Source organism: Cinclus cinclus, chromosome 2 (assembly GCF_963662255.1).
Source record: "Cinclus cinclus chromosome 2, bCinCin1.1, whole genome shotgun sequence".
NCBI classification, from domain to species: domain Eukaryota; kingdom Metazoa; phylum Chordata; class Aves; order Passeriformes; family Cinclidae; genus Cinclus; species Cinclus cinclus.
Genome location: NC_085047.1, coordinates 97985903 through 98012746, shown reverse-complemented (window position 1 = coordinate 98012746; position 26844 = coordinate 97985903). Strand labels below are relative to the sequence as shown.

The 26844-nt window shown below is 37.3% G+C and overlaps 1 protein-coding gene across 1 annotated transcript in view; it reads right to left on the bottom strand.

The window, feature by feature from the left end:
* The window catches only part of WWC3 (WWC family member 3), a 95106-nt gene that overhangs the window by 52815 nt on the left and 15447 nt on the right, over positions 1-26844 (bottom strand). Inside the window, exons 2-3 of the mRNA XM_062515107.1 lie at positions 6798-6907; positions 1882-2085 (exon numbers count right to left, since the gene is read on the bottom strand). Coding sequence (XP_062371091.1) covers positions 1882-2085; positions 6798-6907 — 314 coding nt within the window. The remainder of the gene's footprint in view (positions 1-1881; positions 2086-6797; positions 6908-26844) is intronic.

Below are 26844 nucleotides of genomic sequence, written 5' to 3'. Positions count from 1 at the left end.
TTGAATTAGAAGCCTAGTATTTCTGTACAATAAAAGGAGAAGCAAGCATCCCACAGTGGAGTGGCAGAGTCAAACTAAGAAAAACAAGTGGAGAAGAAGCTTTTGAGAATCTTGAGTTGAGACCATGATTAAACCCCAAAAGGATATTTTAAAAAAAAATTTAAAAATCATCTGACTAATGAGACCATCCTATTTTCTCAAAACAGATGCACAGGACCTTAAACCAATATAAAATATATTAACACATCTGTAGAAAATTAAAATATTTTTCCACCTCAAAGCAAGCAAATGGTTTTATGTAATTGCTCTTACAGATTCCCATTTTCAACTCCAGATATACCTACAAAACCCCAAACTATCAGAAGATTGAGAAACATAAGTAAATTGACATAGCATTTACTTTCATAACAGACAATCCCCAATTTTGTCATTTTCAGCCATATTTTGCTGCTGTTTCAAATAATGTTTTTCTAAGAGCTTCAAAAATATTAAAAAGGTTGTATTTTTCTAGTATATTTTCTTCTTCAACAGAAGTTTCTTTCTGTATATCCACCTGAAGAAAGTCAACAAAATATCCCACCAAATTACTGAAAATTTTAAAAAAACAAAAAGCCCAAGGTCCTATAAAGGTTTTGAAATAAATGTCTATTTAGATTTTATAATCTCAAAAATACTGATGACACTACCTTTTACTTTACTCCAAATCTTTAAATAGTTGTAAAACACACTTGAAACAATATTTTCCTTTTTTTTAATTCTTTCTTAATAGGAAAATATCTTGCTAGTTCTTCAGAAACTTGAACATGAGAGGGGGAAATAAGACTAGTCACAACTGTTCAGTTATGTCACAAACTGAATCACAGAATACATACATATAAACTACACAAAAATATGAGAATCTCTGGTCCAAACCATCTGGTACACCTCCGCTCTAGAAAACATCTTTTATTCAGGACTTTGGCAAATGTATGAATTACCTTGGATTATTAAATACCAGTGAATCAGTAGCTAAACACTTCTATCCAGACCCCTGCTGTACACCCCCTTCCACAGTCAGATTTCTTGAACATTTTCAGAAAAGGCTAAAGCAGAGCTTCCCATTCTTACTAAATCCTTGGCATTTAACAGCAAACCTGCAGTTAAAACAATGACTGTAGAGCCATTGAAAAACTCCAATTTAAAAAAAAAAAAAACAGTAAAATTCCACTATATTTCCATGTGGTGCTGGCTATATCCATTTCTTTGAACTAGTCTGGTGAAAGACACCTTTTCTTACTGCACCAACCAACTGCCATGACAGTGGTGCAACATCATCAGAATTCAGAAAAAGTGTATCATCTACTCCAAGCTACCAGAGACATAAGAATGAAAAAGGGCAGGAAATCAAAGCTCTGTATCACCAACATCAGAATTACAGGCTGGCATTCAAGAATGAGGTGAACTAATGAAATATTTTTTCCTAGTTCATGGTAAGAGGTACTCTTTAACACAACAGCTTGTCCCTAACTCTTTATAAATTTGCTAAATAGACTATGGATCCACAGAAGGTTTTCCCTAAGGTGATGGCTCCCTCCCATATTAAGTGGAAAATAATCTTTGCGTTTAAGAGCGCATGTAGGCAGCTGATCCAGCAACATTCAGCCCTGTTTAATGTTACATCCATTTTTAATGTTAAGATTTACCCCTATTAAATGTTAAATCTCTGTTGTAATAGATGGAACAGGAATTAGAAGACATTGAATTGCAGACTCAAAGGACAGCACCTCACTGTCGGGACCTTCATTAAGAGAAGAATCAGGTGATGGAAATACATCATACTATTTCTTACACCTTATCTTGTGAGGGCAGGTGGGTAAAATCAAGAAAAGATAGTAAACTCACAGCTGGCATAGGAACGGCTGTCATCCTCACACATTTTGTGCAATTGTTGATATTCTTCTTGGGCTAGTTCAAAACGTTGCTGCTTTATTTGGTAAATCTCCTTCTTGGCATTGAGTGCCTCCTGGGCAACTATTAAATATTCCTTTAGCATGCGTTCTTGCTCCCTTCTCCATTGTTCCCTTGGGTCCTCAATTTGTGTGAGCTCTAAGGAGAAAAAAAAACAAAAGCATGAAAATAAAATGACACTTTGTGCTACCAAGTCCAAATTATTTTTTTTAATGTTCATTCTCAACCAACACACCTTACGCTACAGTGCCCAAAATCACTCCAGCCAGGATGAAAAGAAGGAAGGATGTAGAGCAAAAGAACAGGAAAGACCTTTTCAAATATAAAAGGCATTTAAATGTTATTCTTTTCTTTACAAACCAGTGCAAACCCTAAGAAAACAGAAATTTGGCTCTAACCTTCCCTCATAACCAACTCAAAAATTCCAAGAACTACCTAAAAACCCAGAACCACAAGGAAAAGTGAAAGGTATCTCAATGCTTAACCTGTAAGTCTATAAATAATTGTAACTGTCTTATGATACTGCATACAACTTCACAAGTATAACATCTTAAAAGGACAGAGGCTACCCCTGCATAGCTGAGAAGAATAAGGTAATTCAGAGAAGTCAGCATCTTAGTCTCCAATCCAAAAAGCTTTTAAATCACCTTTTTTTTTTTGTCTTTAGAAACAGCAGTCTGATGTTTTTCTTTGGCAGAGTTTAGAATAGCTTTCATTTAAATATAAACCAAAAACAAGTTTCCACAAAAAAGAGTGATCTTTCCCATTTCTACTGATTTTCACAGTTATTACTGCAAAGCAATCTCTTTGCAATTGCAAAGGCATTTGAGGATGACACACATGAAAATTCTAAAACAAATTATTGGATCATTTTGGGTTTTTTGTGAGTCAACAAATATATTTTTCATGAGGATGTCCATGTAAAGCCTTGTGTTTAAATGTAGTGTTAATTTCTGATGATTGAAGCTCTACCAGTAAGAAGCTGCTGCAGACACAATGTCAGTGTTCAAAGTGGCAAAACCTGCAGCACAATCAGGAGCTAAGCACCTAGCAATTTTTCCAAACTTGGTTTCTCACAAGAGATGAAAGACAGTTATGTTTTGCATTAATCCTGAGTACGTAATTCAGTATATTGGAGCCAGTGATGAAATACAAAACTGTAGAAGATTGAGCCCAACAGATTAAGAACACTAATGGTGTCAAGGTCACGCTAGCAGCTCCAGCATTTGAGAGCCATCTGAAAAGTATACAAACAGAAACAGAAAGCTCATCAAAGACCACTGCTTCCGACAGATCTGCAGATTAGGCTCCTAAGTAACCTTTTCTCTCAACAGCTGTACCTTTCTCGCCCTGCAACTCTTCCCATTGAAACAGTATAAAGATAGTACCTACAGTTCTGCCATTTCTCCCCACTTCCCAAGGACCCTTTCTGGCTCCAGTGACACAAAACCATCTCCTCAGCCAAGGACAGGATGTGCTTTGGTTTGTTGAATTGCCATAAATCCTTTTCTACATGGAGGGCAAGCAGAAGAAAACAGTTCTGATGCTGCCCACCCTTCACTGAGGGCATTTCAATTTCCACTGCTACCTCATCCGTCCATAAGTACTGCTGAAATATGTGCAAATTTTAATATTCCTAGAACTGCTAAACCCCCATGAAAATTATGAGAAATTAGTAAGTATTTATAAAACAGATAAACTTACTAGGATTCAGTTTTTGTCTTTGAATGAGAAATTATTAGTCCTAATCTCAATAAACAGGCCAGGGTAAGGTGTTATGTTCCATTACACATTAAGCTTCTGAGATCCTATACTTCAGGGCACTGCATTTCTCACAGAACTATTTCAGAAGCCTTCTGAAAAGCTAGCAGCATTCATTTGAGGTAGAAAACTTCCCAAGTGCATGGGAAGCGCTGCTTTTTTCTGGTTTAGGAAACTTTGCCCTGGATTTCTAAACAAGTTTGCCACAAAACAAGAATAAGCTACATTGTATGATAAAATTAACTTCCTTCATTTCTTTACAACCAATTAAAAAACACTATAGTAACTCAAGAACAGTCCCAGACAAATGCAGAGAATATATTATTCCCTCACTGGGGAATGCCCAACTGCTTAGAGGAGACTTCAAAGGCTTGCAAGACACTGAGGAGGAGGGAAAGGAATTCTGTGGCTGGCAACTGCCAAGGTTTTTAAGCAACGGTTGGACAACAGCCAAGAGCAGCTTAGTAAGGGTGTCAACAAAGTACTGAATTTACAGAACAAGATGGAGATCAGGGTTGGAAGCACCATTGAGATTTACAGAAGATTCTTCTGTTCCTAGTTTTTTTTTCCAGTTTAAATGGAAAACTGTTGCCTAGAAATCTTTTTTTTTTTTTTTTTTTTTTTTTGCTTCCTGGGTAAATAAACATAGCAAGAGACTTAGGAAAAAATCAAATGTATTGCTGTTTTCTTTGAAAAGGTGCAAGGGCAAAAAGCTTGAGAGAGAGCACAAAGCATGAGAGGTCCCTAGTAAGTGTAGAAAGACTCTTTGAATTATCCCTTGCATTTTCTCACAGTATTTCTTGACACAGAAGCACTTCTAAATGTTTTGTCAACTAATACAGAACTCCAATGCTGTACAAAGCATTTAATCCAGTCAGCCACAAAAGGCAATCCCAAAGTTTTCTCCTGAAGTTGCCATTCCAAGTGGTTTAGACATACTCATTTCAGAAAAACATTTCAGCTCCTACACCACCTTTCCCACTTGTCTGACACCACCTCATGATGCACATTATTGTCTATTCATTAGTTCTCACATCTACAAAGGAAGTTCATGCAGTCTTGATTGGTACCTTTGTTGTCCACAGTTTAAAAATTGGATCAAGTATCCTACTAATTTCTGAATAATAATTATTCAGCTGTAACATCAACTCTGTCTTCCCTCTTATTATAAATCTTGCTGGCATATGAAAGTACTGTATTAGCCTAAGGGTGACAAACCCATTTTTACTGTGATGGTTGAATTACCATTTAGGATAATATCTGTGGGCTGCAAGTAATTAGTTATCATGAAAGAGACTAATTTTGCAACGTTATTAATTGTTGAATGATTCCTTTTACACAGTTCGCCACTGTCCCCATGAAGCTTCCATCCCTCTGTTCATACATTAACTTTATTTCATACCTAATATGATCTGCTTTACTTTTCTAGACACGTTAATATTCAGCTTTTCTTTCTGTATACTCATTGATCATCTGGGAACTCAACTGCTCTTTGCAAAGATTCTTTTCTACAATTTTTTGCTCTCAGCTGCACAGAAAAAAATGCAAGCCAGATCTGACATGCCTACAATGATTAGTATCCCTTCTGTAAGTTCAAACTTGAAGTCTGTGGTAAAGCTGCTAGTAACAAAATTTGAAAAGGAAGCCCCTTTTTTTTGCGGGTGATAGTTATTGTTATTACTATCACAGAGGCCTATTGGTAGCTTTTTTAAGGAACAGAATTGCAAGACGAGTTCATGTTCTACTTATTTTCTGTAGGGACACTAAAACCACCTACAAAGTAAAAAAAACAATTAAATGAGTTGGTAATACCTTCATTTTTTAAAAACATATGCATTCATGCACAGATTTTGGTGAAAGTGCACTCCATTACTGTACTCCAATGTAATCCTCACTTTTTATTAAATTTCAGCATTACTGAAGTTACTATGACAGCAATCCTTTAATTCTTTTTTTAAACACAGAGTTATTATAAGAATTACCTAACAGTCTGTATTTATTGCCTTTGAATTTTCTTGTCTATCTAACTTTGTGATTAATGTATTAACAGTTGTTTAAAGTTTATCATTTCGTTAGTGATCTTTGTTAAATTTCACAACAAATAAGTACCTGTATAGGTCAAACAATGCCATGGGAACATCCATTATGCTGTTTTTTTAAAACTAGTAATTGTGAAACCACAGTACATAAGCAATTCCAATGATGGATGGAAGCCCAAAATTATTTCTACACTTTCCGTTTTTAATTGACTAGATTTCAAGTAGATAGTATTGAGGTTGGTTTTTCAGATTATACTATTTACCATTGCTGTGATAGCCTGTATAACTATTTTCTTCTTTTCTTAGTCCCCACCAACTGCCAATTCCCACAATACTGAAAGCATTCACTCAATGGTGATAAGAAGCTTAATGATAGCACAACAGTAACAGCAGCAGCAGTACAAAGCTATAAAGATAAGACTTTTTTTAAAGCAGAGCTGGCAAATGTGCCACAGTGATGATACAAAGCTCAGCAATAGTCCAAAAGGGAAAGTGTTTGAAATTAGTTTCCAAAAGGGCCATCCATTGTCTTTTTTATAGCATTTTGTACTGTATTACAATATAAAACAGTATAAAAATAATATAAAATATCAATACATAAAAATGTATTGCTTAAGCAAGGATGAAATCCCTGTATTTCACAGCACTTCTGATTAAAAATCAGCACACTTCTCTCAGAATGTATTTTGGTTTTCAGTCTAGAAGAGTGAACCATGGATGACTGGAACAACAGGAAATGTAAGAATGTAACACAAAAATCTGACATACGACTAAAAGCAACAACAAAATTACTAGTATTTCACAGTATGACCAAGTAAACCAAAATATTGTTATACACTACAGCTCAATCATAGTTGCAAAATGCTTTTTAAATTGAATTCTTTACAATTATGCCCCCATATGAAAGATAAGGAAACACCTTCTGCAAGAAATCACTTGCATAGATTTTCTCTGTTGCATGAGGTGTATAAACGGTATTGGAGCAAAGTTAGTGGCAAGAGTAAAGAGCAGCTTGCTAGTATTCTTCAAAACAATCATATATCTACTCACGATTTATGTGGTCCATATAATAAACTCCAATCTGTTGATCATAAACAGTTTCCCATCCTAGAGGAAGCTCATCACCAACACAGTCAGCAAACGTCAATGGCTTTGTAATCCTGAAAAAAATAAAAATAACACAAATAAGTACAAAAGATGCAGAATTTACGATGCAACAAATGTTATTACACGTTTTGAAGGCACCTTCACCAGCTGATTAAAAACTAGTTATGCTACTTAGGAATGTGCTGATAATTACAAACATACAGTTTCAAAATAAATTTTCATTTAAATATGCTGACAGATACTCCACGAACAGGTAAGACAAGCTTCTCCCCTCTAGTTTCTATGTATAACAATTTAATTATAATGGCATGCAGTCCTGCCAGTTCTTCTCCCATATTGCAAAGAACACAAATGTGAAGCTGGAGTTCAGCACTGCTGGAACTACTAGAAGCTTTATAGGTTTTAACTTCTTTCTGGTGACAACATAGCATAATTGCTTGTCTTTTAAAAAACAATAAAAAATTCAAGACAGCACTATAGACTGAAAACTTCCTCTTTTCAATTATACATTTCCATCTTTCAATTATATTCTTTTGGTCCAAACATATCAAAATTACTTCCTATAGCTCAAAAAGAAGAGAGACAAATGTCTCTGAAAAATTCTGGAACAATCACAGCAGAAATGGTAATTAATAAGTAACAGCATTATCTAGTAGCTTAAAGTATCACAGCCCTTGCTAAACAAAGTCTTAATAGATCAGTGGGTAATAGGAAACTGAAACAGCCATGTCAGTGTTGACAGGAACATTGAAAGTACTGGGTTTCATATTATACAGAAAGACTCTAAACCAACACTGCTCTGGAACAACAAGGCATATAAAAAACTAGGAAGAATAAATGATATAAAAGCCTTTACACCAAGTCTAATCATGTTTATTACCCCAATATTCATTTTAATCTGTACTTAACTCCTAGGATCACATCTTCCTCTAAAAGCTGTCACAAAATTCATTTACTGAAAAGCTACTAATAAAGTAATTTCAATTACACGTGTGATATAGATACAACTTCCTCACATATTTGTTGAGGCACTTCTAATACCTAGAACAATGGCAACTCTGCAAACATTAAATACATGTGCTAATTTAGGGACTGATTTAATTTGAGCATCATCCATAGCATAAGACTGTTGTAATTCTGTTTGTATGTTGTAATACCCAATTAAGGTTTTCTGACACCAGATTTGGACTATGCTTACAAATACACTGATGAATGGAGAGACTACTAGGACTCATAATTGCCCTTAATCTGGTAACACCTGTATAACACAGTAACTTTGTCTGAACTAAAGTGTGTCTGTCTCTGAACTTGAAGTCCTTTCCCACCCCAAAATAAAACCAATCAGAACAATCCAGTGCTGAAGACTTCAAATGATTGAATACTACTACAGCTACACTCTAGCTAGTCAAACAGCACAGTAAGCACACCATTCAACCACCAACAAACAAAACTTTGCACACAGAAAACAGAAAAACTGCATTTACCTGCCTCCTGAAACTATTATACAGTGATTGAGATTACAGTGTTCAAAATTAATGGTAGGAGAATTTTTTAAAAATATGTTCTTACTAGTTTCAATGTAATGTTTCAACAGCTCTGCACAACAGCAGAAAGATCAAGCTATTCACGTCAAATAATAGCCCAACCCTATTTAGTTGATTCTCCAACACTTACAAACAGTTTAACAGAAGATGTACATAAATGTGTGCACCACTACTTAAAGTGAAACTTTTCCATTACTGACAAATATGTATCTTATATCATGTAATCATGCAAATCCAAAGATTCTGTATTCAAGAAAGCATATGTTACTAGGAACTGACATATGCACTCTCAGTAATTCATCTAGCAGTCAAGCAGACCAGATATTGCCAAAATACTCCTGATCTCCCTGGAATTCAGTCAAATATTAAACATACAAAGTGCAGCATTTTTTCTTAAACCCCCATGGTTTTGTTCTGAAGACATCATGTTTACAACTCCTCAAAGTAGTCTAGACATCAGCTCCTAAATTACCACACTATAGACAAGATTTTCTTTGGAATGAGTTATGAGACTTGCTTGCCTGCTACACAAACATACCCTCACCCTTTATTCATAAATAAAACCTGCACATGATACTCTAACCTTTCATGCTACAAAAACTTTAATTCAATGCTCTCCATGATCCCACCAGGGCTCAGACTTGCAGGACAAGGATAATGTTCATTTTTTGGAAAGGGAGAATTAAAAAAAACTAATGCATCTGGTCTAACCAGTTTTCATTACAGTGTTATAAAAGCATGTGTGAACACTTTAATTAATGGTTTTGAAGGAAAACTTGTAGGGAAAAAAAACCCAACATATAAAAAGCTGTCTTCCAAATATTCAGACCATTTTTAATTTGCTTATTTTAAATTATAATCAGACTTGCTTCAAATTGGATTCCCTTCAGACAAGGCATAATGTCACATTGACTCAATTCAGTCACATTCATACATATGTAGCTGGACCTTCAGCCAAAGACACAAAACTAAAAACTGGATCTTTCTGCCTGTGTTTTGCACTGCTTTGACTAAGTGAACTGAAATACCTTCCTGGTTTAAAAAGCACAACTCTGAGGACAAGATTAGTTTCTTGCCAATTAAGGAAACTAGGGTTTCTCAGAATTAAAAAGACAAAATATCTACACGGGAGGTCAGCCACAAATGACAAAAATCGACTGCTGAAATTAAGTATTTTCTGGAAATACTGCTGTACTCTCTGGGTTTGTTTTTAATTAGTTTAAGTCCTATATAATGGAACGTATCTTTTCTACTTTTTTTATAAAGAATTGTACAAGGTACATCTGTTAAAACATTTTGAAGTATTGAAATAAAGACAAAGAAATTTTTCAAAGCATAAAGACAAAGACACAACAAAAATGCTGCCATCGTTGATTAAACCAAAAACAGGGCTGTACTGAACTGTGCTATTCACAGTAAAGAAAAACTAAAGAAAAACTAAGGCATTTATCTGTGACCTCAGTAGTAAACAATAATTAACACACTCACCCATGATCGTCTCCTGTTTCCCCCAAACCAACTAACATGACACTAACAAGAAGGTTCTGAACTTTCAGATGAAAATCCTCTGGGACCAGTTTACAGCATTAACTCTTTGCAGCCACTGGACCTACAGCCCAGGTACAAGCAACAGTTCTCCATGGGAGCCAATTCCACACAAATCAAAAAAACCTACCTTAACATCAGATTAACTGACATTATACTTTCCAAAAGTAATGATGCTCTTCGGTCCTTAGGCACCCAATCTTTTGTGACTCTGAAGCAAATACAGAATCACGTAAGAAAGCTTCCATAATCCAAATCCAGTATATCAAGCCCAGAGAAAATCTTTGAGCAATGTCATGCACCTTGGATCTGGTACTTCTAACTCTGCCCAAATTATATGTTTTCATTAATGAGAAATAAAAGTCGGTATTTGCATGCAATCCAACAGACACATCTGAAAACCCAAGCTTTATTCACATTTCTCTGCATCAATTACCAAGCTAAACAGTTAGAATACAGAAATTAAACTATAAAATGAGTGACTAAATTAAGTTTTTTCTCCTCCTTGCATACTTATTTCATATTTTTATCCACTACTACACAAAGAAGGATCCCAGAACACATTTTTACAGCTTTCTGAATATGTATCAGCAAAACAAGTATTTCTTGAATGCACCAGTTCATGGCAGGGACTGGATGGGGAGCAGAAAAGACATTAAAAGATAATGGCTAAATAACATTTTAGATAATGTACTTCAAAAGTGCTTTCAACTTCAGATGCATTGGTAACAGCACCTAATTTCAATCCCTCTCCCCCCACCCCCCCCAAAAAAAAAACTCACAGAAAACCTCAACCTTTAAACAATAAATAAAAGCTTCTCAGTCCAAAGAAAAGACATACTTCACCTCTCCAAAGAACAGCTTCACAGGTAAGAGTACGGCAACTTCATTGTCACAGACCTTCAAAACCAGAACCAGATCACTAAAAACACAAGGTTTTGGAAAGTATTAGGTAAGATCCTCAGTCTTCCCATGGCCCTGATGCCACATTAGAGGGCCCTGGCTGTTTGAAATCCTCAGGTATAACTGAGTAAAAGTTCCCCTGGGAGGAACTAAATAAAGACAAACAGAGCCTGTTTTTCCAAGATCTTGAACAGGAAATCGAAAAAGGTGTTCCAAAGTAGAAGCACTGTTGTAAACTAGTTGCCCTCCTTTAAACAATGCCTAGACACCAAAGTTACATACAGGGTCATCCCACCTTTATAAATCGCCCTGGTTTGAAAGTGGGCCTGGATTAAGAGGAAAGCACTAACCAGAAGGGCTAATTATGAAAAAGAACCACCAAGTACTGAACAAAAGTCACTGTCTGTAGGAAACAGAGAGAAGGATGCAAGAATAGCAGCTGTAAACAGTGTCTGTAATTTTGTCTCTGATTTTGATCAGATACAATGACAGCAAAAAAAAAAAATCTAATAAAATTCAATACACCTCCACAAACAACTAGGAGAAAAATTTCCTTAAACCTGATCTCAGCCTGAATTGACATCTAACAGGGATAGATAGTTTGGCCTGACAAATGCAGATAGAGAAACCATATTACTAATTTATAAGGAAACTGCATTAATTCACATTAGAGATCTGAAGAAGACCATGCAATTTAAAAATGAGTAATAGAATAACTTGAAAATAATTAGGAATCTGCTAAATCTAGCAATAGTTTATCCAAGGAAAGTATTATGCCAAGTTTATTACTAATGTGTCGCAAAGCAAGAAAGAGAAAAGGCAGAATGAGGAATCATGCACATAATTTAAAGCTTTCAGTCAAAAGCTTTAAAGTTTACCAACTGCTCAGTCAAAAGTACAATGAAGTTCACCAAACTATATATTATCTTTTCAAGATCTAAGTTTCTTTTATCCTTTTTCTTAATCCGATTTACATATTTTCATTTTACTACATGTTTTAACCTCAGTCTCTGAACAAAATACCTCACTGAATAACTCACATCTACTCAATTCTTCATTAAAGTAAATCCACAATACAGATGGCCAGACTGAAACTTACATAAATGAAATTCTGTGTTCAGGACAAAGATTTAAAGAAGGTAACATATTCAGAGTCATTGCTGGGATACGTTTCTCTTGGAAAAAAAATGGTACCCAGCAGCAAGGAAATAACAGCACTAACTCTTCTAAAGGTCACTTGAAATTCAGTCTTTTTAAGACCACACTGTATTTTGTATTTATGTTGTTGTTATTATATTTCATTTTTTTTTTTCTCAACAGCAAGTAATCTGATGACAGAGTGCTAGTACTGTCCAATCAGTGTGTTTGGTTCAATTTACAGTAACACAAGCCAACACAGTATAAATCAATGTGCAAAACACAAGGCACGGGATGGCACTAGCTAGCCACTTGTACAGTAATAAAGCAACATCTTGAAGTGTGAGGAAAATGTGTGATCACTATCAGACCATTTTTTAAAATTTAAACTCTGAACAATTAGATTTTGTGATGCAAAATGTATGTAAAGCAACACAGCTAAGAAAGAACCAATACAGTTTGTTGACTTAAAAGAAGTAATAGCAGCCTACATTGTCTATAAACACCTCTAAGAAATGTATCCAACAACACCCTCTTACCTTTCACTATTCTAGAAACAGTAAACCCTCACTAACAAGCAACAATAGACAAGTAACTTACTTTTGTTTTTACCCTTTCTCATAATCCCCAGAACCAAAACAGCTGAAAAATACTGGATTAGGATGTTGTAACATAAAATGCTATTTCCAATTGCAGCTCTCGCATAACTTGTCCGGCTGCTCAGGAACTACTGAAACAGTTCCACACAAGCAGCCAAGTCTTCCAGCAGCTATCCATTTCTTAACAGCAGCTATGATCCACATCCAAATCCAGAACACAAATATTATGGGAAATTCTTGCTGAAAATATTTCATGTACATGATGAAAATGCCTTTCTCAAAAATCGTAGCTAGGTTAAAAGTCAGTACTTTTTAAGAAAACTATTTTTGTGTATGCAATTCATTGTGGGCTTTTTACAGAGGACAAACAGTAAAAAAATGGACAGAGGGGTTAAGTAGGACTATCCATGAATGCTTTAAAACCTATTTACTGTGTCCAAAGTCACCAGCAACTGTACAAAGCCACCAGCCAAATCCTAAGATCAGCAGTGGGGCAAAGACAATTGCTGGAGGGTCTGGCTGAAGAAAAGCAGACTGGATGGCAGATGACTTGGCATCTAGAGCAGAAAATAGACAAAATTATATATGGCAGCTGGGTATAAACCATAAGAGGAAAACAGCAGGGATGTGTGGCAAATAAGACAGCTAAGGAGGAGAAATTAGGAGACTACAGTTTCTGATTGCAAATTGCATCTTCAAACTGATTCCAAGACTGATTTCAAATTGCACCTTCATATTGAAAATGCTCTTTGCTAGAAAGAGTAATATGCAAAATATTTAGAACTTTCCTTTGCCAGTGCTACTCAAAACTCTCTAAATATTTACAAGATCTTCTTGAGGACTTCCGTAATGTGTGAGACTCCAAAAAGAAAAACCTAAAACCAAATGAATAAGAATCAAATACCAAAACTAAAAAATAAGGAAACTTTTAACAGAGAATTTCAAAATTCAAGAAGCAAGCTGAATTCTTCCACTTGTGTAAGAAGCCTAACATGACACCACACGTGTCCAGACACAGCACAGCTTTACAGCAAGCAGGTATTGCAGTGCTCTAGTTTCACTGATTCTAAAGAAACATTTATAATTTTTATCCAAAATCTGTGCGTAGTAGTATTTTCCAACTACATCTGATTGATAATCAAGGTCCCAGTTAGTAAAGGCCAGGCACGTAGTTATCCATTTATTTCTTCCATCCTGAAAGTCACAGGTCTACAACCTTCTGCTGGAGACAAGCAAGTCATCCAGCTGTCTAATTTCTACATCATCAGAATATACCAAAACCCATTTCTATGTTCAGTTCTGTCTAACAAACTGCTTGACAGTTGTAAAAGTTTTGCAAAGATTCCTCTGGTTTGAGAGTACAAATTTCCAGCTATCTTATTTGACTGCAATCCTGCCCATCAGTTAACTAAACCATTGTAGAAGAGTCAGTGGGAGAGGCACTAAGTGCTTCACCCTTACACAGAGAAGTGTATATGTGCTTGTGTGTAAGCGTATGCCTATACACAGAAAACTGTTCATGTCTGATTGCTGGGCACAACTTCTGTACACAACTATCAGATGAGGAGGAAACACCTGCACTTTCCTAATGGAAGTCACCGAAGCAAGGGTGAAAAAGTGCATCTGGCAAGATCTTATCGGCAAGTTCTTAGTAATAAGCAATTTGCACATGAACAAGAATCATGAGAGGACTTCTGAGCAGGAAGAAAATGTAGCAGACAGGAAAAGGGTCCCCAGCAGACAAGTAAAAAAATTGGGACATAAAACTCCAAATTCAAATCCATGAAGCTCCACATGTTAGAACAAAAGGAGGCACCAAAAGAAGTCTGACATCTCAGTAAGAAGTCTTACGTGCTGCAAGACACCATTGTGCAGTTGAATACTTCCCAAGGACTCTTGTATGATCACTTGAAGTTTATATAAAAAAAGATTAGAACATGCTCTCTATTACATTGCCTCTTTCACTACCAATTTATTAAAATGTCTTGGCTATTTCTGCTTAACAGTGCAATAGAGAAGTAAAAGTATAAAGTTCTTCAAGACTGTCTACCCATATACTACATTCTCTTGCTAACCTCAGGTGTCCTATATCCAGAAAGATTAAACCAGCATTAATTATATTGTTACCTTTAAGTCTGACCTTCCTGGACTAAATTTTTCTTCAAAACTTTGAAGTCTATGTGATTGTCCCAGGGATTTTTCTACAACTTTCAAACAACCAACAGTAATTCAAGTTTCTGTACATTTATAGTACATGTATAATGTACATTATACACCACCGAAGGTGGTTCCTCTCCCTTAAATTTAACTTCTTTAAATTTATCTTCATTCTTCTTTACCAATGATCCAGACTGGAAATAACTAAATATATACGTGTGTGTGCATATACATATATGTACACACATACACACACACACACATAAGTGATTTGTCCACACAATGCACTGATTTGTCTAAATACCATTCAAGTGTCAAATGACTGAAGCTTACCTTACACGTTCTTCAATAAAGAAAGCACTGTGAAACACTTTTGTGAACACTTTAAACCACTTCAGACAAGTCACAGCAAAATAGAAAATCTTACAATAATTGATAGTCTTTGGGCTGACCAGGAGGCAAGTAGCTGAAGATGCATAGAGATGAACATTAGAATCTGGAAGTGTATATATACGCAATTTCATCTCAATGGATTCAGGACTGGAAGGGATACAAGCAAGTTTGCAGACAATACAGAACTGGGAGGAGCTGCTGACTCCCTCAAAGACAGGGAGGCCCTGCTGAGAGACCCTGACTAGTTAGAAGAGATGGGCAATCACCAACTGTACGAATTTTAACAAGGGAAAGAGCCAGATTCTGCACCTGGGATGGGGCAACCCTGGATGTACTGACAGACTGGGGAACGAGAGGCTGGAGAGCAGGGCAGCAAAAAGGGACCTGAGGATATAAGCCAGTAGAGCCCTGGCAGCCTGGAGGGCCAACCCTGACCTGGAGGACATCAGGGACAGCATGGCCAGCTGGGCAAGGGAGGGGATTGTCCTGCTCTGCTCTGAGCTGGGGCAGCCTCACCTCCAGTGCTGGGGGCCGTTCTGGGTGCTGCAATGTAAGAAGGACATTAGTGAGTGTCTAAAGGAAGGCCACAAGGATGGTGAAGGGCCTTGAGGAGAAGTATGAGGAGTGGCTGAGATCACTTGGTCTGCTCAGCCTGGAGGGGACTGAAGGGAGGCATCACCGCAGCTACAGCTTCATCATAAAGAGAAGAGGAGAGGCAGGCACTGACCTCTCCCCTGTGATAACCAGTGACAGAACCCAAAAGAATGGCCTGAGGTTTTGTGAGGGGAGGTTTAGGTTGAATATTAGGAAAAGGCTCTTTTCTCAGAGGGTGGTTGGGCACTGGAACAGGCTCCCCAGGGCATCAAGCCTGACACAATTCAAGATGCATTTGGACAATACCCTTGGGCACATGGTGTGACTTTTGGAGATAGTTCTGTGCCAGGCCGAGACCTGGACTCTGTGATCCTCGTGGGGCACTTCCAACTCAGCATATTCCACGACTGTGTGAAAATCTCTCTCATACACTGAGAAGGTCCATCATTCTAAAAAACATGCCACCGAACATCAGCAAAAGGGATTTTTTTATTTCTGTAGTCTGAAAGAAACCAAAAATGTTTTAGAAAAGGCTATAGCTAATGTACCCCTACATGTAAACTGAAGTTCAATAACACTAGAAACAGACATCCATCACGCCTATATATGCACAAGCCTAACACTACTATCAGTGAAAATTTAGTTAATCTGATGTTTTAATATATCTTAAGTCCCAAACCTCAAAACAACTTACTATACTTGGAGTATATTCAAATTAACTTTACTGAAATTATTTTAATGAAACTACTTTCACCAACAAGGACTATTCAATTATATTAATAAAAAAAGAAAACAAACAGAAATCATTTCTAGAGAAATTAAGCAGAAACTGACAAACAATGGGAGGAAAAAGTAAATGCAACTGGCCTGGGTATAAAAAAAAACCGGTTGGAAAAATACATATTCAAGAGACCATTCTTTTCAAGTCTTGGAACGAAGTGATGTGTAGATAAGTGCCAAAAGAATATGCATACCATGACTTCACATACATCCTATTCAAAACAAATTGTGAGGTAAAACAGTAAACAAAGGCCTCACACCCAGAAGAGTCTACAATGCCAGCTAATATTAGAAATTCAAGACAACAGTTTCCCATTTAATCTTTCAAAACAGCTTTTCTCTTCATCTTCCAAAACACTTGAAAATGCGTTATGCTCATCCTGTGTTTTTCCTAAAAGTACCACATATGGCATTTCTCAAACATGTTCAATTATCACATTCCTGGATATTTTATGGAGTCTTTTGTACCATTTCTATGTTATGTCTTTTAACATGCTACTGAGCTGTCACGCACTGACCTTGCCTGTAAAGCAGAGAAATTTCGCTTAAAAGGCCAGAGCTCTGGCTCCAAGCCCCTCCCAGTGGAGTGGGTAGGAAATGGGCGTGGAAGGAAACCTGCAACCAGAGGACATTACACTGCATGGCAGCAGCCCCCTGCCCAAATTGCTCTGCAGTTCTGCAAGGAAGGCTTTCCAGACTGCTTCTCTTCTTAAGTTTCTGAGCTACATTAATAAAGCAACATTTTATGTGAGGGTGAAAGAGTGCAACTAATGTGACACATATACTGCATCCAAGGGCACCATTTCAATCACTTGCCTAAATAGCTACTAAGCTTGACTTAGCACTAAGCAACTGAAGTGGAAATATGTTGATGGGATCTTTGATGCTTTTAGGTTTCAGTGTCCATTTCTTGAAAGCACTGATCTACAGCAGTCACCTCATTATTTAAGGTTTTTCCACTCTTCCAGGAGTAACAGACCCTTCGTCAAGCATAAACAGATGCATGTTTCAGCTGCCTAGAAGAGGTGATAGACAAGTCATTAGTAACTATTGTGTACATCAGCATCCTCAATCTACCCATTTATTTTAGAGCTCCATATTTTAAGTGGTATTACAAAAATAGTTAATGATTACCTATTAGATATTAAAAGTGGCCTGAAAATAAATTCATTAAAGACAACTGTGCTTAAAAAATGGTTTTTTCCAAACATAATCAGGAGAGCTAACAGAAGAAATTTCATCTCCCTAAAATTTTTGCTGCTTTTATAGAGCAACAACCCCCTTGCAAAGTAATTTCTTTCAGCCAAATAACTGCCAAAGGTAAAAAGCAATGGCTCTCCAATGATTTGCAGCCTTGCTATATTTCCTTCTCCATATCTCACTCTTTGCCTTTAAAACTACAGATACAGCTGTCAAGTTATTTACACTTTATGATGTTTATATAATTCCTAAACTTTTGATTCTGAACAGTCTCAATCTACCAGTCACAAACAGAAATTCGTGTTATCTACATATATATAATGTTAATACAGGTGCTGCGGAGAAGATTGTCTTAAAATCTTCAGAAGTGCTTCCCCACTCTAGGTTAGCACCCTCATCAGACAGTAACTTTCTAGCTTTCAGGAAAATTTAGCCCAGCCCCTGTTCTTCCAGTACACAATTATCCTACTATTCCCCAAATATACTTGCTTCCTACAGTCTTCCTTAATGTTGACCTTGCAAACTATTGCAGTATATTCCCCAATCAGTATTAGTAATATATCCCAAAGTCAGTCTTACAGATCTATGTTCATCTGAACATAAGATTCTGAACATTTTTAAAGAGGCTGAACTTATGAAGTTGGATGCTCTTACTTCTATGGTTGCCAGTAGTTGTACAATGTATTATATTTGAGCTTCCAGTTAGACAAATAAAGCAGTTCCCAATAAGTAACACAAAGAATTACTCGTAACTTCACTATCATGCTTTTACATATATACAAGAATAAAAAATACTTTGGGAAAAAAGTCCAGAGAAATCCAGTGAAAAAATGTACTTCTAATGAATTATAATAATGCAGTATGAGAAATAAAAATCTTAGAAGAATCTGCTAAAACCCATGTAAAAAACACTTAGAACTTTCAGAAAAATTTATTTTTTCTATAAGAAAATAAAGCAAACCATAAAACAGCACAAGCAGTGTTGGGAGTTACTTTACAGCATAAAATTTCTCATATACCAGAAAATGGGAAAGTAAAAACCAGTCAACAGGAGAAAAAACACAATTCTGGAAGACTGACCATGCCGTCAAACCTCCAGTGATCTTAATTTGAACATAACTGAACAACAGTGAATACCTCTTAATTGAAACAGCAGTGGAAACCTGGCTAAATTTATAGTAAGACATTGAAGAGACTTCAACAGTAGATGGCCTCTTCTTCTTCCGCCCCATCTCCCATGACGGAGAAGGTTAAAAATAGAGGCTTCCGTTTCCTTAGATTATTTCACTTTAAACTTTTCTAGAGCACTGAAATAGGTACTTTGCCAGCTTCCTACATTTGTGTTAGAAAAGGAGTGTTAAAAACATACATTTACAGCAACTCAGGAAACTGACTTCTGCGGTTGCATTATTATTATCACTCGTAAATTACAACTCTCTCTAGAAGTGGGAGGTATCTCTTCCAAAGTTTCCTTTTGGATACTGCTCACCCAAAGGTCCCTTGCACCACACAGTAACATATTTTGGGAATAAGCTGTACTAGCATATTTTTCTATATTTATGCATTCCTTTGCAGTTAGTAAATGCAGATATTTTCAGTGCACAGTGCATAGTTCCCCATATCCAAAAGCAGCTCCACTACTAGGAAGGAAAGCTTAATAGCTGTAGACAGACAGCTTCAGCTCCCTCCCTCCCTGCCATAAGCCTTTGAGGAGCTCAGCCACAGGAAGCCCCTAACTTCCACCATGGCAGCACAGAGTGGCCAGGTCCATATTTTAGCATCAGAATGTCACTGTCATCATAAAATTCAACACCTGCATACTACAAGCCATAAAACTTTAGCCAGTAATCCTTGCACGTAGCCCAACCTCATGGGTGACCTAGAGCATACCTCTCAGAGTGACAAGAGAAGTATTTGCAAATATTAAAAAAATGTACATTGCAGAATAACCATCTGAATTCTTTATCTGGAAGCACTGAGTATCAAGAACCAAAAAGTAACAGGTACCTAAAGTCTACTGCAATATGGTACTGTAACATCTGCACATAATGTAGTGCCACCTATTCATTAAGAAGTCTCCTATGCTTCATCAGGCATTCCCTCATTAGGCAATTTTTTTATTGCTTTTTATTCTGCTAGAGTTGCCTTGGCTTAAGTTCTCCCTCTTGAGGGTGTGCCTCCTTCTCATCTCTTGTAAGAAGGTCAATTAAAACAGCTCTGCCAGTTGAAACAATGAAGTACAGGAAAAATGCTGTCCCTTCCCTCCCCACCCCCATGCTTCAATTCTTACATCAGTCTCGTAGATAATCTCAGCACTGCTAACCCTGGGACCCGAATTTTGTAGGTATCCTACTAATCCCAAGGAAAAACATTCAAGTCTGGTGAAGGTACAAGGGAGTTGAAAAGAGGAATGTTGCACATGCTCATCGTAACTGTCAAGTATAGAAACCCTGGCTCCTTGCAGATTTAATCTCCACTGAACACATGCCATCTTCTCAGGTTCTCTCTTGGCCACACAGCCACTCAACTCCAGTGTTCCAGCACATCCAAGAAGACTCCTCCTCTTCTTTGCAAGGAGCAGCTCCAGAAAAACAATTCTAGTACAACCCTGCTCCTTCCAGGGAAAGAGACTAGGAAATCAGTTTCTCCATCCAGTCTCAACTGCAACCCCTGTTATCACCTAAACATCATGGAGGAAAAAAAGGAAGGAGACACACAGGGATACAAAAGAATGAGGAACATGGGAACCAGGCACTGGAAGAAGAAGCAATGGCAATCAGAATGCAATGAATGATCCAAGAAAGCCCAGACAGAGAAGCAGGATAAACACAAGGAAAAAGATTAACAGCAGAGCTCAAGCAGAAGGGACTGGTGAGCAGTGTGAAAAGGCCACAGCCATCTGGCTGGATAGGGAAAGAAAATAGCCCCTATATCCCTCAGCTCTGAGACTCTGCACATGGCTCTGTTCTCTCCTGTGCTCTCCACTCCAACTATTCTATAAATCCCACCTGCAGTTTTAAAGGAAAGCTCAATTAACAGCTTGGAAACACTGAACTGGAGAGATCCCAGCTGCCTTGCAATGTGCCCCCCTCTGCTGCCCTAACCCACACAATCCCATCACTCCATAGCACAGCTATTTCTAACACTCATCTGATCAGACAGTAAACTAAGAGCAGGTATGCTTCAACTCACCAGAACTTCAAAAAAAGTAATGGAGAAAGGGAAAGTAGCAAGTGGGGGGGAGGGGGGGGTGGGTCCCATGGATAATGAGTTTATTTTGCTATCAGATGAGCAAAGAGGCAATGTAGAAAAGGCACAAGGTGAGCAAGCTCTACAATTCTTAAGACATGAATTCCAGTATTTTACAATGCTTGGTCTATGTCTGGCTATGCAAATTTAATAAACATGAAAAAAGCACACAGATGCATCACAAAAGCATTTCAGGAAGAGAACACTGAGACACCAGGATCTGTATGTTGAAGAGCCTTCTAAAGTCTGGAAGAAGAACACAGCCTGTTTTGAAAGTCTCTCAGAAACTCAAGTATACAGCAAATGAAAAACTAAAACCTCAAAAGCACCTCTGAATATCCACTGCTAGACAGTGGTACTGCAGCCCCCCAGAAGAGTAATCCCCAAAATGATTACCTACTTCAGTGCTCATGAAAGGTTAAGACCTACCAACATAGGATATTGGCACAGATAACGTGTTTGGGAATCAACTAATTAATCCATTTATCCATTTAATGCTGTTAAAAAAATATCAAACAAACCCACACACCAGAGCTGTACAGGCAGTAACTAGATATTCATGAAAGAAATTAACTACTAAAATACATTAAATGATTGACTGACTAACCAATCATTAAAAAAAAAGTGCACAAAGGAAACAAGCTACTGTGTTTTGAGTCATATCCTCAACTATATATTCACCAAAAACTATTTTTCCATAGCAATTGCAATTAAAATCTCTTCAGGTTTTTTTTGTTTTTTTTTTTTTTTTAATATATAAGATCAAGTCTATCTTTAATACAGAAAGCACTTACTCACATACAACCACAGCAAGGCCACAAAGACATTAGAAATGCAGATTAAATGAACTGCAGGCAAAACTGAATTAGGTAAAGAAAATAATCTGCATTTCCATGAGGCCTGTCTCGTAGAAAGTAACAAGCTGGTAGGACAGATGCATTCAGAAGAGAAAAGGGGTTTATGTCTGACATATCAGAATTCTAAGTTCTAGCAGAAGGGACATATGTTTCTTTTACTTAAAATACAGAAAATTATCTGCTCACAGAAGTTATGTAAAATCTTGTCAGAGTAACTCTTCCTTGCATTTCACAGCCTTTTGTGTTACTAGCAGAGGAAGCACATCAAGTTTTAGCTCCTTTAACTCCAATGCACCTATTTTCTCCAAAACTATTTATATGCAGGAAGTAACCACCAGTGGGGCCCTCCCAGTCTCTGAAGTGAGGATGGCAGGCAGGACTTTCTCTCTTAGCAGCTCATCAGCAAAATTTTAGATAGGTAACAAACTTTTCCCAACAATACTAGCTACTTCCAGTTACTGACTCAATCTCTGAGTAGACTGAAAGAGGAAAAAAAAAAAAGTCCAGTTTTCAGAAATGTTGTAAGCTTGCCTGCTTAGCTGGGCTGATGAGCAATGCTTCAGGAAATCCAGTAAAAGGAGGGCATGAAGCAAGCTGAACCACAACTGCTATTCCAGATGTGTGCTGAAAAATTTGTGACTCAAGTGTGTTTAACAGAGCAGGAGTTCAAAACTTGCCACCAGCTTCTCAAACACTATTAGGAAACCTGAGTGAAATGAAAGGGAAACTATGGTGCATGGGAAGGCAGTGTACAAGCCTGACAGGGAAATCCCAGAAAAACATGGGAATGACTCTTACATTCCCTTCTCCACACAATTTCATGTTCTGTCATTTTCTAAAAACCTTTCACCATTATCTGTTAAGCAAGAAGAAAGCCTCTCCAAGACAGCTGTGGAAAAAGAAACAGGAGTACTCCCTCTTTCCTCCCCCATCCTGTACTTATGCCACAAATGAACAAATAATTTGAAGAGATTTTTCTCACCATTTCCTAGATGGCTGCTGCCAGGAAAGCCTCTCTTCTGCCATCACTCTTCATCTAGCTTCCTTCTGCAGGCCCTACTTCCCCGTAAGTGAACCCAGATGCTTACATACATAGCTACTCTCTGCTCTTCCCAACATGAAATCCACAGGATTCTTATTCACAGGATTTGGTTTTCTGATTTAATACTGCCACAGCACAACTAGGAATTACTAAAGAGAGAAGCTGTCAGAAGAGCAAAAGTCCATCCTTTCCCTGCTCTTCATCACAGCCGAAAGACCTAAATTTTTAATGTCCTCAAGTTAACTTCCGTGACAACTTTGCCCTCAAATTCTAATTAGAATACAATGAAGATGCCACCAGTTAAATAAATTATTATTATAACTGCATTAAATCTATTCCTCCTCCTTGCGATTAACAAGGTGTTTCTAACAACCATACAGCAGCAAGGCTTTTCAGCCTACCGAGTCATCTTTATTCATTTTTCACAACAGCCTTCTGAGGCAAGGAACTTCACTGCATGGCCAGTTAAACCCTGCCACTGTGCTGCATTTTAGTAAAAGCCTGAATTTCACAGATATGACTAGTCTAGGTGCCCTTCTACCCTTTGGCCATATATTGAGCAATGCATCTTACTCACAATGACTTAATGCTTCTAATTCTGGCAAAAATTAGTTTTACTGAGACAATTTTCCCTAACTCCTCTCAAAGAAGCATTAATAAATACACCAATTTAAGACACCAATCAAGTCTCAAGTGCAATGCTGATTTGGGCAAGAATACCAATCCCACTGACTCCCCAAAAACCAAAGCCCAAATTCTCTGAAGAAAGCACCATGCAAGGCAATGTATCAAGTATCTAAGACATCTCTGGACCACACTGCTTTGGGAGGTGGCACTAAAGCAATGGTGAGGGCAGACATCCATGCACACACACGCATTTCCACTGACTGAATAATCTGCATTTCTCAAAATTCCAGCAAGCACATATAAGGGGCACTTCTGCTCTTTGTAGAAAATGAGTGCTGACAGAAGCAGAGGACAGGATGACATTGCTGTTGCCATAATACAAATTCAGATTACTTAAAAGGATAACACAGAATTTATTGACAACTGAGCCAAAACAATTTCATAATGTAACAACTTATGCAATCCAAGAACAGCATAAAAATAAACAAAAAACAGTTTATGCGCTCTAATTGGCACTAAAAAGGAAAACTAATTACACAAATGCCATTTTAAATAGTAGCTTGTTCTAACACATGGTTTAATTTAATAGATATTAAATATATTTTAAGAATCGACAAGTTCTTCGCAATTTTTAGCATCCATCAAACATCAATGCTGAGAAGAAAAAAAAATAAATCATTGTCTTCAGAGATCCACCATAAAAATAAAATTAATTTCTTGCTTCTTTCAAAAGTAACCATGAAAATGAACTTGCCTTGCCCTCAGTAACAGTTCATCCTCACGTATTTTGTACAACTAAGCCCAGCACATTGTTCTGTTGTTTTGAACCTACATTGCTTTGATCTTCAATTTCCAAAACAAGAGAACTACAAAAGCATTCTCAAACGCACCTTTTAGATCAGGTATGTGCTCTCCCATGCACACATATATTAATGGCACAGAATGCACAGTTCCCTTTACATTGCTGCCAACTGCAAGCTTTTCTAAGTGTAAATTCTGACTATACACAATATACAGCTATCCAAACAATGACAAAAACATTTTCTGAGTACTGTCTCAACTTTCTTTTCTGGCATTTTTCTTTCTTGTAAGCACGTAAATGCCTTCTCTCAGTACTGGGAGCAATCTAAGCCCTCCAAAGCTGCAGCCAGCCTGTTCCACCGAAGGATGGCCAGCTCCAGAAGCATCTCTGTGAGCACCACGGCAGCGTCACTGGGCCGCACCTGGGCACGTGCTCCTCCAGCTCCTTTCAGCGCACAGGAGTAGGAAGATTCAACTTTAGCCATCCAAGTGATTGAATCATATTAGAAATATTCCTAAAGTCATGGCTTTATTTCAAAGATCTTTGCTTAAGATAACTTCATTATATACAAGTTCTGTACACTGCAGCAAATCAAGAGGTAAGAACATTATCAATCCATTTAACACTGGTGATACATCCTATGATAATACAGATTTCATGCATAATTTATAAATACAAACTCAGAGGAAATAACTAGATCTTACAGCTTAAACAAAATATCATTCACTGATTTCTGTAAAGAAAGTGTCATTACAGTAAAGGCACTGTAAATTTGTATTATAAATTATTTATCCCACACAAACACTTCTACATTTTTCTACACAGAATGTTTCCAGCAGACTTAAAGCAGCTTTGCTGTGGCTCCCATGAGTACAGCTTCCAGCTACTTCAGTGTGGCACAGAGCTCCATCTAATATAACCTAGCCTACACAGGGCTTGTTAGCTCAGGTTTGGTGATGAATTAACCACAGCCACTGGCTCACAACCAGCTCAAAGCACGAGCCAAATTTGCAACATAGCATTTAGAGACAACTGACAGTGTCTCATAATGAAATTGCTTACTCACCTTATTCACTTCACTTACTTCATCTAGTGGAATAAACTACTCACCTGTATTGCTACACAAAAAGCATTCATACGGAAGATCGAGGGCCGTGTTTAATCACATCCTTAACTTACTGAGCTTTTCCAGGTAGAAAAACCTGTGCTTAGCAAAGGTCAAAACTAAAGCGAACCATTTTTTGCTGACAGTGAAACCAATGGCACCCACTGCCCATGACAGAATTTCATACAATACACCTCTGATACTTATGAACAAAAAAAAAAAAAAGACTGCTAACAGCTCCAGAAAGTACATTAACAGCAGGAATTTCAATGATAAGCCTTCAGCAGGACTCTGGCTCTCTACTCAAGATTACACTTTTTGTTCATGCATATAGGAAAACAAACTTAAAAGCACACACAACTCAGCCTAACTGCTACACTGAAAACTTACCTCTAATGCTTTGTTTCATTTGTGCATGAACAGTGCATCCACTGCATACACAGAATGATTCAAAGTCCAACTCTGTTCCACAAAATCTGGCACACTAATCTCAAAATGTATTTCTACTGTTTAATAGGTAAAAGTATCACTTTGCTTTTAGGAATTGGCTCCTTTTTCAAACACAACTGGCTACTAGAAATTAGCTGACAACAGGGTCATTGAAAGAAAAAAAAATGAAGGGCTCATAGTCCCATCTCCTATAAAAATGTGGATATGTGATTTTTATTAATAACACAGTTAACAGTCTTAAGTCTATTTGAGATTTTTTTTCTATTGATGAGTTTTCAAATTTTAGGGAAATCCCCCCACATAATTAAAATACCTATGAGAGGTTATGACAGTGGGAGGCCTAATGGAAAGTGAGAAACACATGTTCACACCTAATCAGGTATCAGAAAATCTGCTCAGGAGCAAGTGAATGCAAATAGCCCAAATGAAAGGCAAAAGCATCCAACAGAACTTTCACCTTCCCAGACTCCAAAGTCAATCAGTCATAACACTCAAACCCACAGGAAACCAGGCTTCACCAGTTCCGGTACTCATGGAAATACCTGATTTCTTTAAATAGTAACATTTTCCATACAACATCTACTGAGAGCTTCTTCAGCACATCAGACTCTGTACCCTGCAAGGCATCTCCCTTGCCCTACCCTAGACAAGCTACCCAAATATTTTCCTTCCAAATGTTATTTTCTTTAAAAATACATTAAATATTTCCTTTAGAAATCCACAGCTAGTCCTACTTATGTGACTATTTGCTGGGTGGAACAAAGTTAGATGCTAAGATGGAAATACCATAACAGCTGAGTATTTTAACTGGCAACACCCTTGTAATGACATGCCTGTGTGTCATATCAGCTAGACTCCACAACTTTACAAATCTGACATCTCCCATCTTTAAAAAGTGATTTAGCAGGTTTATTAGAATTTCACATGCACATGGTCACAGACAAGCTGCATTAAAAATACCCAAGAGCAATGCATAAAGTGTTTATTCATGAGCTTGACACTTGTC